The following is a 22,567-nucleotide window of genomic DNA, read 5'->3' as shown; positions in this document are numbered from 1 at the left end:
TCTAATAAGGAAGAGGGTGCAAATATCACGAAATACTGCCCAAGCTCGGACTAAATATCCGCAGAATGTTAGATTTCCATGGCAGTTGTATAGGGTATCGTATGGTTGGCCCCGTCCGACTATACTGCTTCGCTCACTGGTTTAAAAATGTTTTTGAAGGTCTAACGACAAGCGTCGAATATCTATCGACAAACGTAGATTTTTCAAAAGAATATTTTTTGAAAGTCTATCGACAAGCGTAGATTTTTAAAAATATTTGTTAAAGGTCTATTGATAAGCGTAGATTTTTTAAACATATTTTTTGAAGGATAAGGCAGGTAAAATGTACTATGGCGTCCAGAACATAAATTATTTCACTTGATAAACCTCTAACGCTCTACATAAGAAAAGTTCATATTAACCACATTTGAAATAGGGGAAATCATGATAGTAGCACAAGTAAAGGCGTAACTGAATGACCCATTGAAGACTGTATACCATAGAAAATCTATTCGAAACGGTTAATTTGTAATGCCACCTATATTTTAAAATTCAAATATTTTCTAATGCAAAAGAAAACAATTTCCAGTGGACCGCAGCAAATGTTAATAATGTTATTATTGGCCCGCAAACCAGTTTATCTACATATTTCACATTAGGTATATTCAAATTAAATTGATAAATTTCTCCACAAAGCAGCCCATAATTACACCCATCGCAAAAGGGAACATTTTGGAAAATAAATTTCTATGGACTGTCGCCCATTCACAACAAAATTATGCATATCTTAACTAAACATTAACCACATCAAATGATGATTTCATTGATTATTGGAGCAGAAAAATCCCCTCTCTGTTATTTACTCTGCTTTTTTACCCGGTGGGAGTTTACCCATAATTCCCCCCAAACCATAAATACGCAAATTACAAGAAAGAAAAAAAATCGCAATGAATAAATATTGAATGACAATAACAAACCGAGTGACAAAATAAAAAACAAATTGAGACAGTCATTGAATTGAATGGAGAATAAATAAAAATCTATATTTCTGTTGATAATTGTGTGCTGATATAAGCATGTTTTTGTATTAAATAAAAATATTTGACTTCTATGTATTTGTAGTATTTTCTTTTTCCTATTGATTAAAACAGAGAGATAATGTTCGAAACGATAGTAATTTGAATATACTAATAGAAGTGTGCGACTTTTGGCCCTTACATTGACTGTAATAGGGTTGGGGTAATAGGGTTGGGGTAATAGGGTTGGGGGCTGAATCGTAAATGCAATCGCCCCATATCTTTGTCTATCTGCATTAAATATAATTTAATTAATTAGAATGATAAGCTATGGGGATTTTCAGCACAAATATTTAGTGAAAGAGAATGTGAACAATAGTAATTCTTGTGAACAAATGTGTACATGTAATTGGTAGATTCACGCCTTTGCAAAAATCGCTCAATTATATATGTGGACGATAACACAAAAAAGGGAAAAAGCAGGAGGTATGGAAAATTATATTAAAACCATATGATACCCTACACAATTTCCACGAAAATCTAACTTTGTGTGGTTCTATATTCTGATCTTGGGCAATATTTGCACTCTCTTGACCTTCACCGTGGGCTGTGTTATTATGTTCGGATTTCAATTGTGGCCTATAGATCGACTCAAAAAAAACCAAAAAATTAAGTTTTCGGTCCACTTTATCCCGATATTTTTTTCGCCCTCTAGGGTGTTAATGGGTTACTAAATAATTGAATACATAAGCACCTGTAAATATTTAAGTGTAACTCCCACATCCGAGTACATCCGACCATATAATTCGTATCAATTTAAAGGCCAACTACTCCTCTTGGATATACAATCAACTTTTCGGCTCTATGTCCTTCAGGAGTAAATATATAAGCTATATAATACAAATTTTGTAATTTTTCACACAAAAGTCGGGGTCCATTTGACCCGATCCTTATCAAAACAGGCATGGTTATTCTTTAGCCCGATCCCGTTCTCCATGTAAAAAAAATTCAATGTTTAGGTCATAATTGCGGCCTCTGGAGCGACCAGAAAATCAGAAAAAAATAAAGTTGTTGGTCCATTTCATCACCTAAATATTAACCGATATCTACCAAAAACAATAGGGGTCTTTATTGGCCGGAACCCATCCTACATGCAAAATTTCGTAAAGATTGATCCATAACTGTGGCCTGTATCGTGTTTACAAATTATAATGGACAGACGGACAGACACACATGTCTAGATCGACTCAGCTAGTCGAGATATGACGATCGGTATAATTAAAGGTGGCTCTAGGACCAATATTTCGCGGTGTTACAAACTGCTGGGGCTGCACAAAGCTATAATACCCTGACAACATAGTTGTGTAGGGTATAAATATATAAATATAGACTCTGAGATGTCTGTGAGAACTAGCAAAAACATTTTTAAAATATTTACTTTGCAAAAATTTGAGAAGGCTGGACCAACATCTACAAAAAATGGAAAATATCCATGGTTATAGAAAAAACCTCTATAACATATAAAACCCCCCCTCATCTCTCCCACTTTTAAAAACATTTTGAAACCAGTGAGCGGATCAGTATAGTCGGACGGGGCCGACCATACGATACCCTACACAACTACCAAGGAACTCAAATTTTCTGCGGATGTTTATTCCGAGCCTGGACAATATTTCTTGATATTTGCCCTCTCTTGCCCGATTAGAGGTAAACAGCACCTCTTCCTCACACTGACATATTTTCCGAACTTTAGAGTATTCAGAACAGCTATTGTCCAGATTCCCTTCACCGTGGGTTGTGTTGTGATGTTCAGCTTTCATTTGTGGTCTACAGATCGACTCAAAATAACACAAAAAAATAAGTTTTCGGTCCACTTCATTCCAAAATTATTATCTGATCATCACCGACAATTATAGGCGTTGTCCTTGACCATACCTGGTACCTCATGGAACATTTCAAAGCGATCAGCGCTATATTTCCGCTCTCTAGAGTGATAATGGGTTACTAAATAATATACGAATACGGAGATACCTGTAAATATTTAGGTGTAACTCCCACATCCGAGCATATACAACAATATAATTGGTCTTAATTTAAAGGTCAACCACTCCTCTTGGATATAATATCAACTTCTCGGGTTTATGTCCTTCAGGGGTAAATATATACGCTATAGAATAAAAATGTCGTCATTTTTCACACAAAAGTAAGGGTCCATTTGACCCGTTAAATATTGACCAATCTTTATCAAAACAGGCATGCTTATTCCTTAGCCCAATCCCGTTCTCCATGTAAAATTTCGCGATGTTCGGGCCATAATTGCGGCCTCTGGAACGACCAGAAAAGCGGACAAAAATTAAGTATTTGGTCCATTTCATCCCCTAAATATTAACCGATATTTACCAAAAACGATAGGGGTCTTCGTGGGCCAGAACCCATCCTACATGCAAAATTTCGTGAAGATTGGTCATAACTGTGGTCTGTATCGTGTTTACAAATTATAATGGACAGACGGACGGACACACATGTCTAGATCGACTAAGCTAGTCGAGATATGACGATCGGTATACTTAAAGGTGGGTCTAGGACCAATATTTTGCGGTGTTACAAACTTTAGGAGCTGCAAAAAGCTATAATACCCTGACAACATAGTTGTGTAGGGTATAAAAAATGCGGTTATAGATAGATCTCCAAAAATCATTCAAAACGTTTTTCTAGCCTTCCGATTTTCAATAAAGCTGTGTGTTTTCATTTTCCCTCGATTTAATATATTTCCTTTTTGAAAGGTCTTAGGTAATTTCACTCTTTTTTAAAATTAAATCTAAGATGTATAATGTTTACAATTATTCTCAGAATAAAATCTATAAATCACCATAAAATTAAAAGAATTATTTCTCTCGCCCTTTCAAGTTTTTCCACAACACATTTTCACGTCTCACAAATTTGTTTGTTTATTTTAGATTCCAGCTTTCCCAGAAGTGGAAAACAAACAAACATAACATATACAATTTTTAATTGTCTGCTTTATGTAAAAAAAGCTTACAATTCATTTTGTAGTTATTGTATATTGGCTATTAAAATATACACGACAGACATTGAAAATGTTTTTTTTTTTTCATTTTCATTTTGTCATTGGCATTGCTTTCAGCTATTTAAATGACACGACGCAGCCTATCATCAGCATACCGGCCGGCCGTTCGGTCTGTCGGTTCATTTAAAAGCAATTTATAATCTCGTTACGTGTGTCTGTCGCATCATCTTTAGGCCATTCAGTGATTTTCTGTAAGCGTGTGCATGCTTGTGCGTTATATTGTGTTCTTTTGATTATGTAGAGAAATTATTTATTTATACAAACATACATACAAACGAACATATTATCTTTTGCAAGTAGTATTATACTTTGTATTTGCTTTTGCCATAATCGTATTTTGTATAGTATTGTAATTCGTTTTCATTATTTTTTTGTCGCTTTTCATTTAATGACACAATACAATAATTTTATTTGTTTTAAATCATCTTCAATTGTGCGATAATTTTAATTTATTTATATTGTCTGCGTTGTGAATGAATGAATGTGTTTTTTCCCCTTTATCATATTCTCTTGTCTTTCTGTTTGCTTCAATTTTCAATAAAATGTTATGGAATGTTTTTCCTTTCCTTGTTGGTATTGTTGGTGTTGTTTTTGTAATGTGAAAATTATCACCATTTCATTATTGGTATTGTTTTCGATTTTTTTTTTCTGCTTGGTGAAAATATTCACATGAAATATTGTAATCACCAATGGTGGGTAGAGGTTAGTAGGTGGAGGTTAAATGCGAATACATAATAGAGAATTTGCTAGACAGTCACTGGGAAACCACGACGTAAATTGCTTTAATTGTGCGCATGGATTTTGAAAATAATATTTTTTTGGTAGACTATCAGAGAGTGGATTTTGAAAAATAATTTAGAGATATTACATCGGTGAAAGAGTATTTTTTGTTTGTTTTTAAAAATTGGATAACCCCAATAGATTAAAAACATATTGTTATACCCTACACAACTGTCAGGGTATGAGCATCCCCAAGAGTTTGTAACGCCGCGAAATATTGGTCCTAGACCCACCTTTAAGTAATACGATCGTCATATCTCGACTAGCTGAGTCGATCTAGACATGTGTGTTCGTTCGTCTGTCCATTATAATTTGTAAACACGATACAGGACACTGTTATGGCTCAATCTTCACGAAATTTTGCATGTAGGATGGGTTCTGGCCAATGAAGACCCCTATTGCTTGGTAAAGATCGGTTAATACTTAGGGGATGAAATGGACCAAATACTTAATTTTTGTCGGTTTTTCAGGTCGCTCCAGAGGCTGCAACTATAGTCTCAACGTCGCGAAATTTTGGATTTTGAAAAAAATATTTTTTTTGGCAGACTATCAGAGAGTGGATTTTGAAAAATAATTTAGAGATATCACAGCTGTGAGGGAGTATTTTTTGATTGTTTTTAAAAATTAGATGATCCCAATAGATTAAAAATATATTTTTATACCCTACACAACTATGTTGTCAGGGTATTATAGCTTTGTGCAGCCCCAAGAGTTTGTAACGCCGCGAAATATTGGTAATAGACCCACCTTTAAGTAATACGATCATATCATATCTCGACTAGCTGAGTCGATCTAGACATGTGTGCCCGCCCGTCTGTCCTTTATAATTTGTAAACACGATACAGGACACAGTAATGGCTCAATCTTCACAAAATTTTGCATGTATGATAAGTTCTGTCCTATTGTTTTTGGTACAGATCGGTTAATACTTAAGGGATGAAATGGACCCAATACCTAATTTTTATGGTTTTTGTGGTCGTTCCAGAGGCTGCAACTATAGCCTCAACGTTGCGAAATTTTACATGGAGAAGTGGTTTGGGCCGAAGAATAAGCATGCCAAAGATCGGTCAATATTTAGCGAATCAAATGGACTCCGACTTTTGTGTGAAAAATTACAAAATTTTTATTCTTTGGTGTATTTATTTACTCCTAAAGGATATAGACCCGAAAAGTTGATAATATATCCCAGAGTAGTGGTTGACGTTTAAATTGATACCAGTTATATATGTACAGTTGTTTACGTATTAACATATTATTTAGTAACCCATTACCACACTAGCGGGCGGAAATAAAACGCTAGTCGCTTTAAAATTTTCCATGAGGTTCCAGTTATGGTCAAGGACAACGCCTATAATTTTCCGTGATGATCAGATGATAATTGTGGGAAGAAGTGAACCGAAAACTTAATTTTTTGAGTTTTTTGGAGTCGCTATATATAGGCCACTATTATAAGCCGAACATCACAACACAAGCCACGGTGAAGGGAATCTTGACAAGTATAGAAGGGCTGTACTGAATATTAGTAATATTCGTAAAATATGTCCGTGTAAGAAAGAGGTGATGTTGACCTCTAATCGGGAAGAGGGTGCAAATATCAGAAATATTTCGCAGGCTCGGAATAAACATCAGCACAAAGTTTGACTTTTTAAATGTATTTTTCGAGGTCTATATGGGATTGAATTTTTAAAAGATATTTTTTTGAAGTCTATCAGTGCGTAGATTTTTTTTTTAAAAAAAATTTTAAAAATATTTTTTGAAGTTAATCTGAGATAGAATTTAAAAAGAAAGTTTTTTCGAGGTCCATCAGGACATGGATTTTTTGAAAAAATTTTTCGAGGTCTATCAGAATTTTTAAAAGATATTTTTTTGAAGTCTATCAGTGCGTAGATTTTTTTTTTAAATTTTAAAAATATTTTTTGAAGTTAATCTGAGATTGAATTTAAAAAGAAAGTTTTTTCGAGGTCCATCAGGACATGGATTTTTTGAAAATATTTTTCGAGGTCTATCAGAAGCAGAATTTTTGAAAATATCAGGGCTATAAATGTGTGGATTTTTATTTTTATTTTTTTTAAATAAAAACTTTTTATTTTTTGGAATTAATCTGAGATTGAATTTAAAAAGAAAGTATTTGTCGAAGTCTATCAGAAGCAGAATTTTTTGAAAATATTTTTCGAGGTCTATCAGAAGCAGAATTTTTGAAAATATCAGGGCTATAAATGTGTGGATTTTTAATTTTTTTAGAAATATAAACTTTTTAAAAATATTTTTCGAGGTCTGGATTTTTTTGGAATATTTTTAAAGTCTATCAGGACCATATTAGCGTGGATTTGTTTTTTTTATATTTATCGAGGTCTATCTGAGAGTGAAATTTCTAGACGATTTTAGATTTTTCATGGATGGATTTTTGTGGAAATTTTTTTCGAGGTCTATCAGAGGCTGATTTTTGTAAATATGTTTCAAGGTCTATCAGGGTTATATAAGCGGGGAGGTCTATCGGAGCGAAGATGTTTCTAAAAATATTTTTCGAAGTCTATGAGAGCCTCAGACGTGTGTTTTTTTATATTTTTCGAGATCTTTCAGTGCTATATTAGCGTGCATATTTTTCAAGGTCTATCAAGGAGTGTGGAGTGGATTTTTTTTAAATATTTTTTAAAGTCTATCAGAGGTGTATCGATTTTTTAAAAATATTTTTTGAGTTCTATAATTGTGGATTTTTTTATTTTTGGATTTTTTAATATTTTTTCAAGGTCGGATTTTTCAGTAATATTTTTCATTGTCTATCACAGATATTTAAGGGTGGAATGACTATCAATATTTTTTTCTGAGGTCTTTCTGAGCCATATAAGCGTTGATTTGTTCAAAATATTTTTTGGAGGTTACTCAAAGTGCGTATTTTTTTAGTAGCCTTTCTTCGAAATCCTAATCAACGGTTGGGGGACTTACATCAATATCTCACCATGGATCTATTTATATTGTAAAGTGCCTGTCAACTACCGGAAACGAGGAGGTCCTTTATATAGTAGACAATATCAAAACCTGTACTATAACATTACAAAAACCAAAAATTAAATATTGCTTTTGAAATTTCCCGTATATCAGAGCTTAAGAAAAAACGCCATCACCTCTTTCTGCCCACCAAAAATTCTTAGAAATTACAATATTGACATTGTTTCATTAAAGCTTTTCATGTGAACCTTGACCTTAACAACACCGGACTTCACCAACAACCCACTATCCCAAACGAAGTATGGCGAAATGGTATGGAGTGTCATAAATGTGGTCATAAATTAATTTCACTTGAAATGAAGATAGAAATCTGATCAGTTTTTTTTCGTTTGTTTCGAGAATTGTTGATGACTGTTGCCGGTTGCCAGTTGGGTCTTTCTGTTGTGTTGGTCACAATGGTGATGACAACGGTCATAATAGTAGTCTTTATTGACTACATGACCCAATCATCGTTATCATCATCATCAACAACTTGATGATGCTGATGACGATGATGAGAAGGTCTCATCAATTTCCATGGCAAACAATTGGGGGAAAGACAATCAAACATAGTATTGAGACAAACACACATACTCTCTAACACACCGTATAACAAAGATTTCCAGGAATATACATTTCGAAGTTCAAATTCAAACACAATGACCTTCATCACTAGCAAAAAAGTGAACACAGACTGAATAGAATGAATGAATTTGGAATAGAATTCGATTAAAGATTTAAGAATTTTTTTGTTTTGGTCCTGTGTTTCTTTGAATTTCTATGAATTTGTAATTAAAATGATAGATAACGAATTATTTTAAATCGTAATTAATTGAAGTGGTCACACAGAGAACAGGAGTTTTTGTCATGTTCTATTCAAACAACTATTAATTATATATTTTTGTAAATTAAGCTAATTGTTAATGAATAGAAAATATATTTGAAGATAAGTAAATTAACAAAAGGTATTTATCAATTGTTAGCTAACTAGGGGATTTTTATGATGAATCAGGAAATTAATTTTCATCTCCACAAAGGAAAATTGATTTGAAAATGTCAACAGAGAATATCATTACTCGCTGTCAGATTTCAAATCAAAGTTTATTTTTATCAGATAAGCTTCAATACTCTAAAGGTCTATGTATTCGGATGGAGGGCAGATTTTTAAGAAAACATCTTTCTAGGACCATCAATAGGCGTGGATTTTTTAAAGAATATTTTTTCAAATGACCAATACAAGGCATGGATTTTTTAAAGAATAATTTTTAAGACCAATACAAGGCGTGGATTTTTTAAAGTTTTTTTTTAAGGACCAACCAATACAAATCGTGTTTTTTTTAAAGAATATTTTTTTAAAAGACCAATACAAGGCGTGGATTTTTTAAAGAATATTTTTTCAAGGACCACTAGAAGGCGTGAATTTTTTAAAGAATATTTCTGAAAAGGACCAATACAAGGCGTGGATTTTTTTAAAGAATATTTTTGAAAAGGACCAATACAAGGCGTGGATTTTTTAAAGAATAGTTTTTCAAGGACCACTAAAAGGCGTGGATTTTTAAAGAAAATATTTTTGAAAAGGACCAATACAAGGCGTGGATTTTTTTAAAGAATATTTTTGAAAAGGACCAATACAAGGCGTGGATTGTTTTTAAGAATATTTTTGAAAAGGACCACCACAAGGCGTGGATTTTATTAAAGAATATTTTTGAAAAGGACCAACACAACGCGTGGATTTTATTAAAGAATATTTTTGAAAAGGACCAACACAAGTCGTGGATTTTTTAAAGAATATTTTTTTCAAGGACCAACACAAGGCGTGGATTTTTTTAAAGAATATTTTTGAAAAGGACCAACACAAGGCGTGGATTTTATTAAAGAATATTTTTGAAAAGGACCAACACAAGTCGTGGATTTTTTAAAGAATATTTTTGAAAAGGACCACCACAAGGCGTGGATTGTTTGAAGGATATTTTTGAAAAGGACCACCACAAGGCGTGGATTGTTTGAAGGATATTTTTGAAAAGGACCACCACAAGGCGTGGATTGTTTGAAGGATATTTTTGAAAAGGACCAATACAAGGCGTGGATTTTATAACCTTTCAGTGTCAAAAAAATTTTTGTCGTAATAAAAATCTAAAATTTTGTATTTAAAATCATGTAAAGGCATAGAGTTTAGAAAAAAAAGCAATTTTCATTTTAACCCTCGGACAGTTTCGTCTGTCTTTCAGCAAAAACAAAAACATCAATAGTAACGGTACATAAGATAACCGAAAAATCGTAAAGAAAGAGAGTACTTTTAAATGTCGAATATATTCGACAAAAGCACTGAAAGGGTTAAAGAATATTTTTTTAAGGACCAATACATGGTCTATACAAGGAGTGGATTTTTCAAAAAATATGTTTTCATTGACCTTAAATTTGTTCAGAATTTTATAACGAGACCGAGTAAAGTATTTACGGAACAAATATTTTGCCCTCGTATATGTTCTATGCTTGTACCTATTGAATTGCCTTATTGGAAACGTCTTTATATGGTTACATTACTTCCATCTAGCTTGACTTTAAACATTTAAAATAAAATTCATAGTTTTTTCTACTTCAAATACTCGTCGTCGTACACTTCAATTGCTGCTCACACATCACAAAAATCTCTCATTTTGACTGACTATTCCCATTAACAAAAAAAAAATTGTTACAATTTTCATACGTTTTGTAATGTACGACTATGTGAATTTTTAAACAACAAAATATACACACACATATATGAAAATTGGTTATTGTATTAAAAATCTGTGATTGTTTAAAAAAAAAAAAATAAATATGAAAATCAAATCCACTGAACGAACTCTCGATGAACAATGGTCTCACGACGAATGGCATGGAATTTATTTCATCTGACATTTTGATAACATTTAAATTCTATGAAAATGTCATCATGTGAGTATGAGAGTATATATTCGCGAGTATATGGAACCAATTATTGCAATTCCGTATCAATGACAGCAAACGGCAAAAATGAAAAATAAAAATATTTCACAGTGATTTTATAAAAATATGGAACGACACATTACAATTGAATATATTATTGGCAAAGCATAAATGTGAATGGGAATTATTCTGTATGTAGTCTACAAAGTGCATGGAAAATATATACACACGTATAAAATCGGCCGATCTACATTCGAGATATAGTTTTAGATTGCATTGCAGTAATACGAATCGAAGTATGTGTTATTTTTAAGGGAATTTTAATAACTGAATCTTCGACTTTTGTTATTAATTTTTTTCCCCATCAATTTTCATTAATATCAGCCACCTTTAAAATAAATTCTAATATTTATTGTTTCCCACAATCAGTTTTTTCTCACTTCTCAGAATCAATTATATCAATTGAAATCAATCATGATAGGGGTGATGATAGATATGTTACGCCGTTATCAATTTTGTTGTTCTATTTCTATATTTGTTGTTCTATTTCTCAAACATCAAAGACACAATTTTATGGAAAGTGTTACATGTAAGAGATGGTGCCTTGACATCACAGCTGTCATACACATTTATCATTTAATAAAGTTTGCGTCAACACCAATTAAATGTTTGGGTGTGTGTGCGTGGTTTATTAGTTGAAGGGTCGAAGGGTGTTAATATATAACAAAAAACAAAACCAATTGTGAAAGTGTAAATTGTCACTTCATTTTGTGAGATTTGTTTGGTATCATTTTGTAATGATTTCGGAAAATAATAATTACGGAATAGAAATTTATGATGGTTTAAAAGATTTCAGATTTCAGTAATTAATATTTGGATACAAAATAAATTGTTCCCAAAGAGAAATTTAAAAGATTAATTAAGATTTATGTGTTCCCAAAATAGAATTGGAACTTAAACAATTAGACTAAGAAATCGCTTTGACAGGTGGAAAATTTGGCTACGCGATTCAAATTTCCTTTATATCCAAATTTTTCTTATATAGCCGGCCTTCGTCTTGGTATTTATGACTTTCTCCTATGTGCAGATGGAAAATTCGGCTATGAGATCGAAATTTTCTTTTAAATAAACATGTTTTTCTAAATTATGAGCATATAAATTCCAGAACTTCAGAGGTCCATATCTCGGGAAATATGGATTTCCCCCATGAATGTAAAAAAAATCAGAAAAATCGGATTAACATGCACTTATGGCATTTTTATTATAAAAAACAAGTGGATACTTTTGACTATGATCACTGTAAATACTTGCACAATCTTTGTCGGTATAAACAAAGATACAAGAATATGATTTTTTCATAAGGTAATATGGAAATTCTTAAATTAAAAAGTACATCGGTACATAGAAAACCCCTAAGGACTACTTGTGGTAACATTTTTAAAATGATCCACGACCTGTCACTAAATCTGATCATTTCCTAATTTTTATATATCGGTTCGTTTAATACCCGTCTGTATTGATATTTGTTATTTGTCTCTTCTTTGAAATGTCCACTTACATAATTATTTAGTCGCCATTAGAATCAATAGCAAATAAAACCAAGTCTTTATTAGGTTTCATTAAACACTGGTCTAAAGAGTTTGATGACTCTTATGTTACTAAAAGATTATTTGTAAGTATTGTCCGCCCAGTCCTAGAATATGGTAGCGTTCATTGGAGTCCATTCTATAAATGTCACTGTGATAAAATTCAGTCAGTTCCAGATCAGTTTTTAATATTTGCCTTGCGTGGCCTAAATTGAAACCCATCTGAATTACTTCCGCCCTATAAAAGTTGCTTATTGTTGATTAGCCTTCCAACACTATAAAGAAGACGTTTTATGTTAAAATCATTATTCATTAATAAATTAATACGTGGCCTGATTGATTCATATTTTCTTGCGAGAGAAAAATTTTTTAATGTTCACTCTCGAAAAACACGGAATTTTAAACAGTTGAAATTGCCGATCGCGAGAACAAATTATGAACTAAACAACCCAATGAGGTTGTTATGTTTAACATATACTAGCATAAGTAATGTTATATGCCTAATTAGTCCATTGCATGTCATAAAGAATTCTTTACTGGGCTTGGAAGCAGTAAAACCTGGCATTTGTGCAGCAGTTGTCAAATTTTATATTATAGCTTTTATCTAATGTTGTTGATTTAATGAAGTTAGTTTATGGTATCTATCGAACTAATTCTAATTTATATTTGTTGTATAATTACTAATTGCCGGCTGATGATCTATCTGTAAGTGGTATTGTTAAACCACTACCAACCCGCCTTAGTCCGGCTTTTGGTGTGTACGTGTTCCCTGCGAATAGGGAGGTATCCCCCTCGGTCGGCAGGGACGGGTGTGAGAGACGTGGGAACGAATGAAAAAAATTCAAGGATACGGAATTTTGAAGGTCCATATGCAAGAAAATGTTAATATTCTTAACCCTTTGAGCCCCGAATTTTTTTCCGCAAACTTAGAACAAATTTCTGTTCACAGAATGCAACTATCCTAAATAGGATATGCACAAAATTTGACATAGATATATCCTTGCATTCGGGAGTTACAGTACATTCTTTCGGAAAAAATAAAGTCCAATATCAAGAAAACTAAATTCAAAATCGTCAGAAAAATCATTATAAATTATTCTCTATATTCAATTTTACATGAATCAAAAATAATTATGAGGGTAGAATTTGTACAATTTTAATTACGAATAATTTGGACTGTATACACAAATTAGTACTGTACACAAATTTACCCTTTTCTCTATATTTGAAATTTACCAACATTTTGAATTTTTTTTTTTTTTTTTTTTTTATTTTTCTTTTGATATGTGTAGTCCATAATCAGGTCTTGATATATGAAATCCGAATAATACATATCTACTAGCTGCAAATGAAATATAAGCTCTAAAACATTTTGTGTTGCCTGTGGGCAACATTGGGCCACAAAGGGTTAATAAAAACATATATTTGCAACATTACTACTTGTGGTAACATTTTCAAAGTTATCCGCATATCCGGGCCCTAAAGGTGTTATTTTTCCTATTTATTTATGCCGGTTTATTTTATACCGGAATTAAATTTTCAATTCGTCTTTTATTAAACAGGTTTTTGTGCTCCATAAAATAAGCTTTACTACTTTCCCAAAATCTATTGCAATAAACTTAATAGTAATACACGTAACAATAAAATTTGGCGTAGTCCTAAATAAAATGCAAAAAATTCACACAAGAATGATAATAAATTCAGCTTTTGTGTTTAATCATTCGAAAAAACCGTGAAATCCCTACATCTCATGGTTAGCAATTAAAAAAAGGCGGAAATAGCGACAGCGACAATAACAACAACAAAGGTTACCTACTTCGGTCGCTGCTGCTGGACCACCATCATCATAACAAAGAAGTAACAACAACAATATAATGACAATCCAAAACCAAAATTATTTTTTTTTGGTTTTTAGAAAAAAATGGAAAGTTTAGCAGCAAAGTCATCGATCACATTAAACAGTAATAAAAAAGAGAAAGAGGAGACAGAAGGGCAGTGAAGAGCCATTAAAAAAGTAACAAATGCTTGGAGAGGGAATAAAAAGTGAACAATCATGATTAAAATCGAAGAATAACAACAAATTACATTTCACTTTTTTTGTTGGGGTGATGCTGGAGAAGGGGATTGGATTACAGGAAATTCTCTGTAATTTCACTTTTTGGTCATTTGGAGATTTTTTATTATTATTATTAGTTTTATTTTAGCACTTACAAATTGGAATTGATGTGATGATTTCTTTTAGAGATGGTCAGCACAATTTGTTTTACATGGAAAAATCACTTTAAAAGGCTTTTTTCTCTGTTTTAACGGCCAGATGTTGTGAAAAGAATAATTTTTATTTGTTTCTTTCTTTTTTGAACCTAGTTTTACTGGGTTGGGATACTATGACCCAAAACATACATACATACACACACGAACACAATTCTTTTTTTCCCGCAAAGAACAACCGAAACCGGAGTTTAATAAACTATAAACGACGACGACGATGTTGATGACGACGACTGCGGCAACGACGAGCAAAATTACGAGTAGAGTAGTGCCTGCCACCAGTAGTACACCAAGCTCTGGTTGTGGAATACTACACAACTCTGGCGTGCCGTGGAGTACGAGTTAACAAACGAATCTTAACTAACGAATTGCCTTGCACTTGTTTTTTTTGTATTTCTTTCTTTTTTCTTCTTCTTCCTCTGGTTATATTTGCTCTGGTTTTAACAGCATCTCTGCCTGTCCCGTAGACGACGAGATAAAGTATAAAGAAGAAGACCGACGACGACGAACGACAAGCGAAGAAAACACTTTTGATTTCAATTTAGGCTCACAATTTATTGTGGGAGTGAAATTTTACTGGGGGCCGTTTTGATTTGTGTATTTGCACAATTTATTTGCTGCTGCTGTTGTTCACAAAATTTGTTTGGGGATTTCGTTTTTTTTTTCTTCGATTACCTCCTCTACTTTGTATATTTCTTTTCTTCTTCAATTTTTGTTGGCTCTTTGAGAAGAATAGTAACAAAAAACATTAACACACGCACATACCCACAACAACAACAAAAAACCAACAACAGACAACAAGAAGAAACGCACTCACAAAACCCGTCCGTTAATTGTTCGTGCTTGACTTTGCTGTTGTTGTTGTTATTATTACTATTATTGTCGTGTCTTCTTCGTTATGGAGTAGAGTAGTTAGTTGGTTTTCGTTCCTGTTTGTTTGTTGTTTTTTATGTATTTGATATTGTCACGGCTTAAATAAAAAAATCCCGGATTGAAACAAAAAACACAAACACTTTAATTTCCTATTTTAATTAAAAACACAAGACATAAAAAACTTCACACACAAATTTATTATTTCCAATTGCTGGGTAGATGATGATATTTTTTATACACGAATTACACGACGGACGAACAACGAACGACACGTAACGAGAAACTCATGCACGCGTTACTTTTATGGATAGAAAACCGAACCGTTTGGCTATACGCTCCAACTGTAACTGAAGTTTTCAAATTGGATTTCATGTTGAGCAGCAATGGTTGGACGATGCTCCCCCGTCACAACACAACAACAAACACAGTAATGGAGGTAAGGTTTTGTGGTGGAGAGACAACTGAGACTCTCAGACACTGTGTGCGTGTGTGTATGAGAGAGAATAAAATCCACTAGAAAACATCACATAATAAAAACAAATGCAAACAACAGACACAAAGAGTAGGCATGCAGCACATACACACACCCATAGACTGGTTTATTGGGGGGCTCTCTCGTTCACTCGGTGTTTGGCGGCTTTTTTTGAGTGTTTGGGATAAATGCATTTAACTCTGTTGTTGTCGTCGTCGTCGTCGTCACGACGGCATCGTGTAGACAACATAATAATGATGTTCGTGTCGTTGGAGTCGTCTTCACGATAATGGAACAACATGACAAGACAACGTTGGCGTAGACGTTGTCGTCATAGTGCAACTGCTCTGGGGCAGCACAAAATTTAACGAAACTCTGTAATTGTCTCTCTTCCACAGAGTATGCTAATTAGATGAGTAAATAATAACGTAAACTCTTAAGTTATATTTATTGGAGTTTTTTGGGTTACAGGCAAGAGAATTATATATCAGTGACACAGTTATTGGGTAAGGTTAATAGTAATGAATGGTGGGAAATAGAGAAATTGGAACAATCTTTTTTATAAGAATTCAATGAAAAAAATGTTTTAATTTTTTAATGAAACCTGTTTGGCTGAATAATTCTAGTCTTTTTGTTTATTCTTAATAATGTATTGTTGATAATGTAAATTATATGCATCAAGTCTAAATTACACTGTGCAACAGGAAATTATTAATATTGTATTTCTATGAGACATTTATTGAATAACTTAAAAAATTGTCAGAGAAGTAAAAAACATTGATGCGAGGGTTAGTTATCATAGAGGGCACAGTTTCACGACCTCGGCCAAAAACGGTCAAAACCAACTTCCTCGGAGGACAAATTTGTTAATGAGAATTGATAGAAAACACTCCAATAAGATAAATGTGAAATTTGGGTTCAAATCCGATAATTGTTAACAAACTGTTTTTTTTTTTTCGAAAAAATGGCTGCGTTTTTCTGCATCAATGAATTAAATAGTATTATTTTTCATTTGTTAGAATTAATATTTGATCATAAAATTAACCCTTTGAGCCCTGAATGTTTTTCCGGTGAAAATAGAACCATTTTCTGTGCACAGATTTAATGTAACTATCCTAAATAGAATATGAACAAAATTTGACGTCGCTACATTCTTGCATTCGGGAGATACAGTACCTTCTTTCCGAAAAAAAAGTCCAATATCAATAAAAATAAATGCAATATCGACGAAAAATCACTCTTAATTATTCTTTAGGTTATTTTTTACAAGACTCAACAACAATTTAGGGGGTACAATTCGTACATTTCGAATACGAAGCGATTTAAATAATTTGGACTGTACTGTTCACATTTTTGCGATCATCTATATATTGAAAAGCGTATAACTTGACCAAAAATTTGAATTTTTTAGATTATTCTTTTGATATATATCGTCCATAATCAGCTCTTAATAAATGCATTAAACATTTACTAGCCGCGTATAAAATATAAGCTCTAAAATATTCTGTTGCCTGTGGGCAACATTGGGCCACAAATGGTTAATGCAATAAAATAACAAATATTTTATTGCATTCAATATAAAGAAAATAATGATAGTTAAACAAAAGCAATTGCATCCTCACAGTATCCATGAAAAAGTTTTTTTTAACAAGTGGATTTTTTTATGTTTCCCGAAAGAATCGAATTTTCCGTGTTTTCGGTTTATGAATAGCTGTTTTCAGTGCAACTCTAACATGCTTACGCAAAATTCGTTGAACATTTTTTTACTTTTCTTTTCCAAATATTTCTCTGCAATTACAGCAAGTTTGGGTGCACTTAGCTTTGGATTATCAGACACTTATCGAAGTAACCTCTTTTCGTCTCTTATATTGAATATTTTTTCTTTCATTCTCATAAGGAATTTTCCTCCTCTAGACCATTACATCGATTTTGTGTCGATTTTTGTTATGGGGAAAATTATTATAAATATTCATATTTTCACAATTCCATATTGTGTAATTAAATATGACAATATATATGTACATATTTTTTAAGTAACTCTACTATTGTCATCTGAAACAAAATATGTACAATATTGTCGAACAGTGCTTATGGGGCCAAATTTGTGGTTAACTGTAGCTCTTGTGAACCATCAACATCTCTTATTATTTCATGCTCTTCTTGAAAAATAAATAAATGTTTCACTCTTAAATTACCATTTCATCACAAACTCTCTCAATGACTTTTGCTATAAAATTTAACGAAACATTAGTACGTCCACGGAATGAGTGTGATTTCCGTCGCTCTTTTTTATTGCCACTCTTATTAGAGATGCAATTCCAGTTGGAATCTCTTTACGTTTGTTGCATTCGGTAGTTCATTTGGAAATTGCAACAAGCCTTTTATATTTTAATAGGCATAGTCTTTTTATAAGATGAATCTTTCGAGTCGAGCTTAATGATCTAAGTTTTGCAATGAAAAGGAAAGTCAGTAGAAGAACCTACGTAGCCACCATTATGCGACGCGTTTCGCCGTTGGTTATGCGGCTCATCAGGCATATTGGGCTATGTGGCTTTACAAAGGTCGTATGTTGATAACTTGTATTTATTCCGCCCTGATGCGAAACTTGCATATGCGAATTAAATTCAAATTTATCAAGATTCGACATTTGTCTTCATTCTAGAAACAGTCATTTTCAAAGCGGATTTTTTGTAGCGATGGATAATTAATCCATACACCTACAATTGCTTCCCTGGCATACACATGTTTTTGCGCAACCATTTTGGATGTGTGTTGATGGCTCAGAACGTTAAGTGGTCTGACAACATTTGTGTTGTAAAGCCACATAGCCCAATATACCTGATGAGCCGCTTAACCAACGGCGAAATGCTTCGCATAATGGTGGGTACATAGGTTCTTCTCCTGGCTTTCCTTTTCATTGCAAAACTTCGATCATTAAGCTCGACTCAAAAGAGTATAAATAACTAACTTAAAATTACTTTCAACTGATCACTGCCATTACAAGGCAAAATTCAAATTTTAAATTACCACCCCAGCACGTGTTAAGTTAATGTTGGTTATTAAAACTTATCGTTTTTTTCTATTGCAAGGCACGAAAACGTGTAAAATATACATAATGGTATGGACCGACCAAAGATTATTTTGTATTAATTATTTTATTGTAAAAAATAAGGTCCAATTTCGGTTTCCATTTTAAATTTTTAATCAAACCAAATCAACCAAATTTCAAGTAAATGTTCATAGATCAAGTTCGAAGATGGATTTTATTGGACTACTCCGTCTGGCGAAATAGTTTTCCTATGCACAACGCAATATATTTAATAACCTCAAATAATATTCGAAGATGGGACATACCGGTCCACTCCTCCCAGATTGGAATTTTGAAACCTTGTAAATCTTATAAAAGCGAATATAGTATAGGAAAGGATCCAAATTTTATATATAGTAATAATTTTACCAAATCTACGTCAAACCGGACGGCGAGATCATTCAATCCACTCCTGATATTTAAAAATAAAATTTAAGCGGTCTACCAAAGGCGTGGCTTTTTTAAAGAATATTTTTCCAGGGTCCACCAAAGGCGTGGCTTTTTTAAAGAATATTTTTCCAGGGTCCACCAAAGGCGTGGCTTTTTTAAAGAATATTTTTTCAGGGTCTACCAAAGGCGTCGATTTTTTAAAGAATATTTTTTCAGGGTCCACCAAAGGTGTGGCATTGTTAAAGAATATTTTTTCAAGGTCTACCAAAGGCGTGGATTTTTTAAAAAATATTTTTTCAGGGTCTACCAAAGGCGTACATTTTTAAAAGAATATTTTTGCAGGGTTTACCAAAGGCGTGGATTTTTTAAAGAATATTTTTTCAGGGTCTACCAAAGGCATTGATTTTTTAAAGAATATTTTTTCAGGGTCTACCAAAGGCATTGATTTTTTAAAGAATATTTTTTCAGGGTCTACCAAAGGCATTGAATTTTTAAAGAATATTTTTTCAGGGTCTACCAAAGGCATTGAATTTTTAAAGAATATTTTTTCAGGGTCTACCAAAGGCATTGAATTTTTAAAGAATATTTTTTCAGGGTCTACCAAAGGCATTGATTTTTTAAAGAATATTTTTTCAAACTCCATATCCGCTGGGCTCTTGATGTTGTCGTTAAACATTTCGGATCACTCTAATAATCGAAAATACACACGATTCATGGATTATCCATTATATTTACGGTTTTTTTGTAAATAACTCACTAAGCAAACTTAAAAAAAAAAATCCGTTATCATATTTAGTGCGGAAGAACCTTTAGAAAAGTATGACAACCGATGGGTATATAAGTTTGGAAAGTTAATCCAATGTTGACACTACGTAGATATGACTCTTTCAAGATCGCTCATTTTAAGGTTATTCGCAATTGTGACACTCTTACTCACGGTTGTCAGAGGTAATCCGCAGTGGCATAATAGCACCGATGGACGGCAATATTTAATAGAAGGAGATGAAAAGGTAAATACATATTTCGTAAAATAATTAAGCGTCTACAAAAAATTAATAAGTTAATTGTTCTGTTATTAGTATAACTGGTTCCAAGCCTTTCATGAGTGTGCTCGTCGCAATTTGCAGCTTGTCGAGATTGATTCACAGAAAAAGAATGATGCCTTAATCGCTGTGCTGAAACCGCTTTTTGGTAAATAATTGAAAAATATCCCCGTAAAAAGAATACCTTTCAACAATTAAAATTCTCCCAAATTTTTAGGTAATTCCCATAATTTATGGCTGGGTGCTATGGACGAATTCACTCGCGACAAAAATTACAAAAGACCTTTCTATTGGTCCTCATCGGGTAAACCCATGACCTTTACTTATTGGTCAGATCATAATCCCGACAATGATCTACACAAAGAACATTGTGTCCATACATGGTCGAAAAAATCAAATTATTTATGGAATGACAATAACTGTGATTCTGCACGTTTTGGTTACATTTGTGAAGATCATCATTTGCATGTCCAGCATCAACAGGTGTTGTCGGGTAAATTCCTCAAACTTTCCCAGACAAATAATAAATTATTTGCCGAATATAATCGTCAGCAGAAAGAGTTTACGAAGACGTTACAAGCTAGTTTTAAGGAAACTGAGTCTAGCGAAACGGAATTTAAGAAAGGTCTGAACGATATCTATACAAAATTGCAATTAGATATTAGCCATGCTTTGGCTCAGCATAAGAGAGAAGTCGATTCGTTGGTCGAAGATAAACGAAAGGCTGTCCATAGTCGGAATGTTGAATTGAAAATTAGCACCGAGGAAATATCGAAGAAAATTACCAAAGAATTGGAGTTGGCAAAATCGGTTTACAATACGGTTTTGAAAGTTTAAGTTAGGTGTAAATTGACTGGAATATATAAATTTAATAATGAGTTAATAAAAAAACAATATATATATATAAATAAATTTTCGCCCGCATTTTCGACCTAATATACTGTAATTTAGTACTTTGAATTCTTATTGGGTAGCAAATTCTTATTGGGTAGCAAATCAGTGTCCCCAATTTCGGGCTTCTTAAGCGGGGGTTTCAATCGAATTCGCAGAAATTTGGTACTTTGAGTTCATATTGGGTAGCAAATTTCTCCACTAAAAATTTTAAATATAGATCCACTTTTTCGGGTTGTCCCTACATACAGGTAACCCTTGAGGTGCCTCGAATTTCCGGTATTTCGGGGTTCTTGAGCGCATTTTTCAACAAATTTCTCTGTAATTTAGTTTTTTTGTAGTCGTATATGGCAACAAATCTCCCTCCCAAAAATTATTAATTATTAAAAAAACTGAAACCTGACGATAATAAAATATATCGACCAGCAATTAGGCATCTCCCCCATATAATGATACCTCCTGAAAAACATTGAGATACAAAACTAAAATATTGGATTCAAAATTGGCATATATCGGTCATTAATTAGGCATAACCCTCATAACCTCAAATATTCGGTAATTCCTACACTACGTAATCAATATTGGCCCATCCCTTCAGACATAGCCCCATATAACTTTGCAATCTAAATTGCAGTAGTTGGAGGATTTTCTACTCTACCATGTGTTATCAGCTTCAGTCCACGTTTTAGCGTTTTCAGATTTTAGAAAAAATCCCCAATAAAAATTGCTGGAGTGCATAATGGTTTACACAAATCGGTTTGTAGAATTATCGGTATGGGTCCTCTCGGCGAAAGGAGTGCCCGATTTGACATCAAGTCCGGATGTGAGACCCGTCAACATCGTCGAAATTTAATTTAAAGGCAATTGAATAACCGATTTGGTTAACATAACATACGAAACCTCTTTGATGAAAACATATACATACCTTATATAAAGCGAATAATGAAACCTGTATATAAACTTGTATTCATTTTTATACCCTACAAGTGTTTATAACTCTGCGAAATATTGGTCCTAGAGTGATGGCTTAGAGTTCATAGAGAGATCTTACTCTCTATGATCAATCCGACAAAACAAAAAATATGGAAGTCTATATTTCTAACTCTAGATATATGGATCGAACCAATTTTGACTCATATCGAATTTTGCTCATACGATTTTATGTGATAAATCATAATCA

At 33.0% G+C, this 22,567-nt stretch overlaps 1 protein-coding gene across 1 annotated transcript; it reads left to right on the top strand.

The window, feature by feature from the left end:
* Positions 1–20,331: 20,331 nt before the first annotated feature.
* Positions 20,332–21,333, top strand: LOC133324336 (lectin subunit alpha-like). Its single transcript, XM_061533185.1, has 3 exons — positions 20,332–20,463; positions 20,533–20,644; positions 20,714–21,333. The coding sequence occupies exons 1-3, from the start codon at positions 20,332–20,334 to the stop codon at positions 21,331–21,333; spliced, it is 864 nt and encodes a 287-aa protein (XP_061389169.1).
* Positions 21,334–22,567: the final 1,234 nt, after the last annotated feature.

Source organism: Musca vetustissima, unplaced genomic scaffold (assembly GCF_032173495.1).
Source record: "Musca vetustissima isolate MV318-11 ecotype Yass unplaced genomic scaffold, APGP_CSIRO_Mvet_v1 utg15310, whole genome shotgun sequence".
NCBI classification, from domain to species: domain Eukaryota; kingdom Metazoa; phylum Arthropoda; class Insecta; order Diptera; family Muscidae; genus Musca; species Musca vetustissima.
The sequence above is the reverse complement of the archived record's forward strand: the minus strand, read 5'-3'. Positions and strand labels throughout refer to the sequence as shown.